Source organism: Gastrolobium bilobum, unplaced genomic scaffold, assembly GCF_033153095.1.
Source record: "Gastrolobium bilobum isolate Gb01-03AN ecotype WA unplaced genomic scaffold, APGP_CSIRO_Gbil_v1 utg10069, whole genome shotgun sequence".
Classification (NCBI taxonomy): Eukaryota; Viridiplantae; Streptophyta; class Magnoliopsida; order Fabales; family Fabaceae; genus Gastrolobium; species Gastrolobium bilobum.
Window position 1 is genome coordinate 15,789 of NW_026899141.1, and position 3,548 is coordinate 19,336.

At 36.4% G+C, this 3,548-nt stretch overlaps 1 protein-coding gene across 1 annotated transcript; it reads right to left on the bottom strand.

Annotated features, from left to right (window-relative positions):
• Positions 1-1,513: 1,513 nt before the first annotated feature.
• LOC133287562 (F-box/FBD/LRR-repeat protein At4g00160-like) lies at positions 1,514-3,088 on the bottom strand. The gene is made up of 3 exons (XM_061485193.1): positions 2,238-3,088; positions 1,982-2,152; positions 1,514-1,888 (listed from the first exon to the last, which is right to left on the bottom strand). The coding sequence occupies exons 1-3, from the start codon at positions 2,952-2,954 to the stop codon at positions 1,583-1,585; spliced, it is 1,194 nt and encodes a 397-aa protein (XP_061341177.1). The 5' UTR covers positions 2,955-3,088; the 3' UTR covers positions 1,514-1,582.
• Positions 3,089-3,548: the final 460 nt, after the last annotated feature.

The following is a 3,548-nucleotide window of genomic DNA, read 5'->3' on the forward strand; positions in this document are numbered from 1 at the left end:
GCTACCGCCTTCCGACTCAGGATCTCCCACTCCTTATCTGTTTTGCCTGCCGGTCTCTCATCAAGGATAATGGGCTCATGTAGATCTTTACAGTAGAGATGATCTTCCATCATCGGTCTCCAATAAGTGAAGTTGTCTGTGGTCAACTTGAACATATCTCCATCATGAGTTATGCCACTGGTCTCCATCTCGTCTCCCTCAGAACCCATCGAACTCGGGCTCTGATACCACTGTTGGGAAAACTCAGTTCCCTCAGATCGGCTCAGGGGCCTTTGTGCGAAAGTCAATCAACAAGATCCTGATCTCGGATCTCGACAATACCTCGGCCTGAACTTCACCAGGTCAGGCAGCGCAGCGGAAAAATCAAAACGAAAACACAGGAGAGAGAGAGAAGAACACAACCAGATTTAACGTGGGAAAACTTTTTCCAATGAAGAAGTAAAAACCAACGGGACCTAGTCCAGATCAAAAATCCACTATGAAAATAATGGTTACAACAAATCAAATACACCAATGTGGTGGTTAACTCAACCTCTCCAACAATGGTGATAATCAAACTACCCTAGAGATATTTCACTCAAACTCTCTCTAGAGATCTCTCAAATGCAAAGCATAAAGCTTTACTCAAACAATCAAATAATTTTTCTCTCAAATTTGTTCTCTCAAATCTGACCTAGCCTCCACCCTCAACTAATGAGTATATATAGAGGAGGTGGAAATTAGGGTTAGGATTTTTAGGAAATCCCTTAAATGGGCTTGGGCTTAGTATTGAAAGAGGAAGCCCAACATTCATTATACCTGATATTCAAATTAGAGATGAAAATAAACTAAAAATCCTGTCTCAAATCTTATAGGCCCTTATTTCAATTAGTCAAGTATGTGAATATTATAAAAATTAGAAAAAATGACTGAAACTACAAAATCTGCTTTAAATCATAGAATATGGAGATAACTTCCTAGAAGATACAAGAGTAAAATTAGGACTTGGATCTAAGCTATTGAAGTGGAGAACAGACTAACACCAAACTTGCAGAAGTATCTATTCTAGTCCTTGATAAGCTGTTAGCATTCAGCCTTACCATGAGACACGGGCTTTGTAATGCTAATTGCACATTTAGTAATCTATATATAGCAGATTGGTTAGAATCATTGCTTGTCCAAAAGATAAAATCATCCTATGAAAGAAATTAATTTCTGGCCAAATTTGGGTAAGACATACATACATTACAATCAGAACCCTAATGCTATGAAGACAAAAAAAGGAAATCCTTTTGAGCAAACACCTACAATTTTAATCTGAATGTGTGAGCCCCTGCATGAGATAGAGAAAAAGCAAAACATGACCAGCATGAGAAACACTAATTTAATCTTACAGCTCCCTACCATGGTGGTTTTGCACGAGATCAGAATTCAGCAAACAATGGCCACATAATGAACACACTTCAACTCAAATTACAAACAATCATTGATAAAGAAACAGGTAGTTTCATTTGAAAAACAAGACAAAGTCAATATCCTTTAGCTACTAATGAAAAGGCAGAAACACAGTAACTACTTTCAACTCCTCAAATCTCATCTGTTATCATTCAAATGAAAGTTTACAAGTTGCAGAGCACCTTGTGCGAAAGCATATATCTTTTATCATTTTGCGCTTTTCATGTTGATTTCTGAAGAAGCCACTGCTGATTGTCATTGACTGTAAAAATCCTGCATTCTGCAAGATATATCTTGCAAATCGCAACTCACCTTTCCAGCCTTCGTAATTTTTAAGACGGCATGTTTTAAGGTGTAATGAGATGGATTCAGGAACAAATTGTGGGTACGGCCAATCTCCTCCTACTACTGCTTCACCTTCTTCCATTTCATCATAAGGATCATCAATATAACGCTGTTATCAGTAGACATAAAATAAAAATTAATAAAAACATGTGAAGAAAAGATTAAAACAGAAATCATCCTTCAAGACTTAAACTTTACAAACCTGATTAATGACCAAAACTTGAAGCTTAGGGCAACGCTTAAGCACTTCTACTATCTCAAGCCAATCACTGATAAAATATAAATGGATGAGTTCAACATGGGTTAAATTGTGAAACATGGGAATAGGGTCTTTGAAATTGAATCTGCTGTTAATGTTGTCCAGCTCAGACATCTGCAAGAGTTACAATAAGAGACAATCAGAAACCCGTTTTCCACAAAACTGAAATTAAATGACATATAAATCACATTTTCAGTACCCACTCTATTCTCAGAAACTCTACATTACGAACTGATTCTAACGGAACATGAAGTCTGTTAATATATGCTCTGACCAACTTGGGTAAGCATTTAAACTCTCCCACAGTTAGAGAGTCACCAAACTGCAACTCATCTTCTTCCAAATACTCAAGTACTGGACATCCAGAAAGAAGCTCAGCGAAACATCTACTTTTATAGAAAGCAACATCATACAAATGCAGGAATTTAAGTGAGGAAAGATGAACAGGAAAAAGAGCTTTCACTGTTAATTCCCTCAGCTTGAGTACCACGAGGGTTCTGCTGCTGAGGATGGCAGATGGCAACCACTTCGATTCATACAACCAAGACGGTGGCAGAGAGATATCCAAGTGCTCAAGTCCGCGTTCTGCTGCAGCATTAATCCATACCTTGAGATTGGTAGGATCAGCTAGAGAAGAACAACACTTGAAGCGAAATGTTTGGATGGGTTGGTGCAAATCTCGCGAGAAGATAGCTATATATACTGACTGAACAAAGCGATAATAAAGCTCTTTGCTTTCGTAGTAATAATCACTATCGTCGAAGTCGAGAGTAGGGACTGAGCGCCAAAGTGGTCTCCACCTTTTAGAGAGAATACTTGTAGCAACACATAGTTTGGTTGGTAGAAAAGACAGAATATAACATAGCACTGAGTCCGGTAAAGTGCTAATTCTATCAGCCTTATTTTGAGTTTTCATAGCAAAAAAAAAGAAAGAAAAAAAAAAAAAAAAGCAATTTTATAAATAAGAGAATCTCAAAAACGCTTCTCAAGTTGTGATTTCCACAATCTTAACAAAATCATCGAATAGCCACTTCAACTTGTTAAGATCCTGCTCACCATCCCCGAGACTCCCCGTCTACCGTTTGCTGATAACAAGTTGGAGCTTGGTTTTCGAGGTTATCCGAAGAAGACGAAGAACCTACCAATTTGAAAAATTGGGGATTTTTGTGTTTATTGTAGCACTGCTTTTTTATTATTTTTTGGTACAATTGGTAGCGCTGCTTTAAATTTATATTTCTTAAATTTTTGGGTTTATTGTATCACTTAAATATTTTTGGGTTTATTGTATCACTTAAATTTTTTTAAATTTATATTTCTTATTTATTATTGGGATACGTTATTCTTGTATCTATTTTTCTGCTTTTTTTTTTATCACCTTTCAATATCATTATATCAAAATCTTAATAAGAGAGATAAATAATGAAAGTAGTTAAGGTTCTCATCTGATGATATTGGAGTATGATAGACAAAAGTAGGGGAAAAAGTAAATAGAATAACATATCTCATTATA

Coding starts and splice junctions, on each gene's coding strand:
- LOC133287562 (XM_061485193.1), bottom strand. CDS start 2,954: ATGAAAACTCAAAATAAGGCTGATAGAATTAGCACTTTACCGGACTCA. Junction 2,153..2,237: donor AGTTTCTGAGAATAGAGTGG/GTACTGAAAATG, acceptor TAACTCTTGCAG/ATGTCTGAGCTGGACAACAT. Junction 1,889..1,981: donor AAGTTTTGGTCATTAATCAG/GTTTGTAAAGTT, acceptor TACTGATAACAG/CGTTATATTGATGATCCTTA.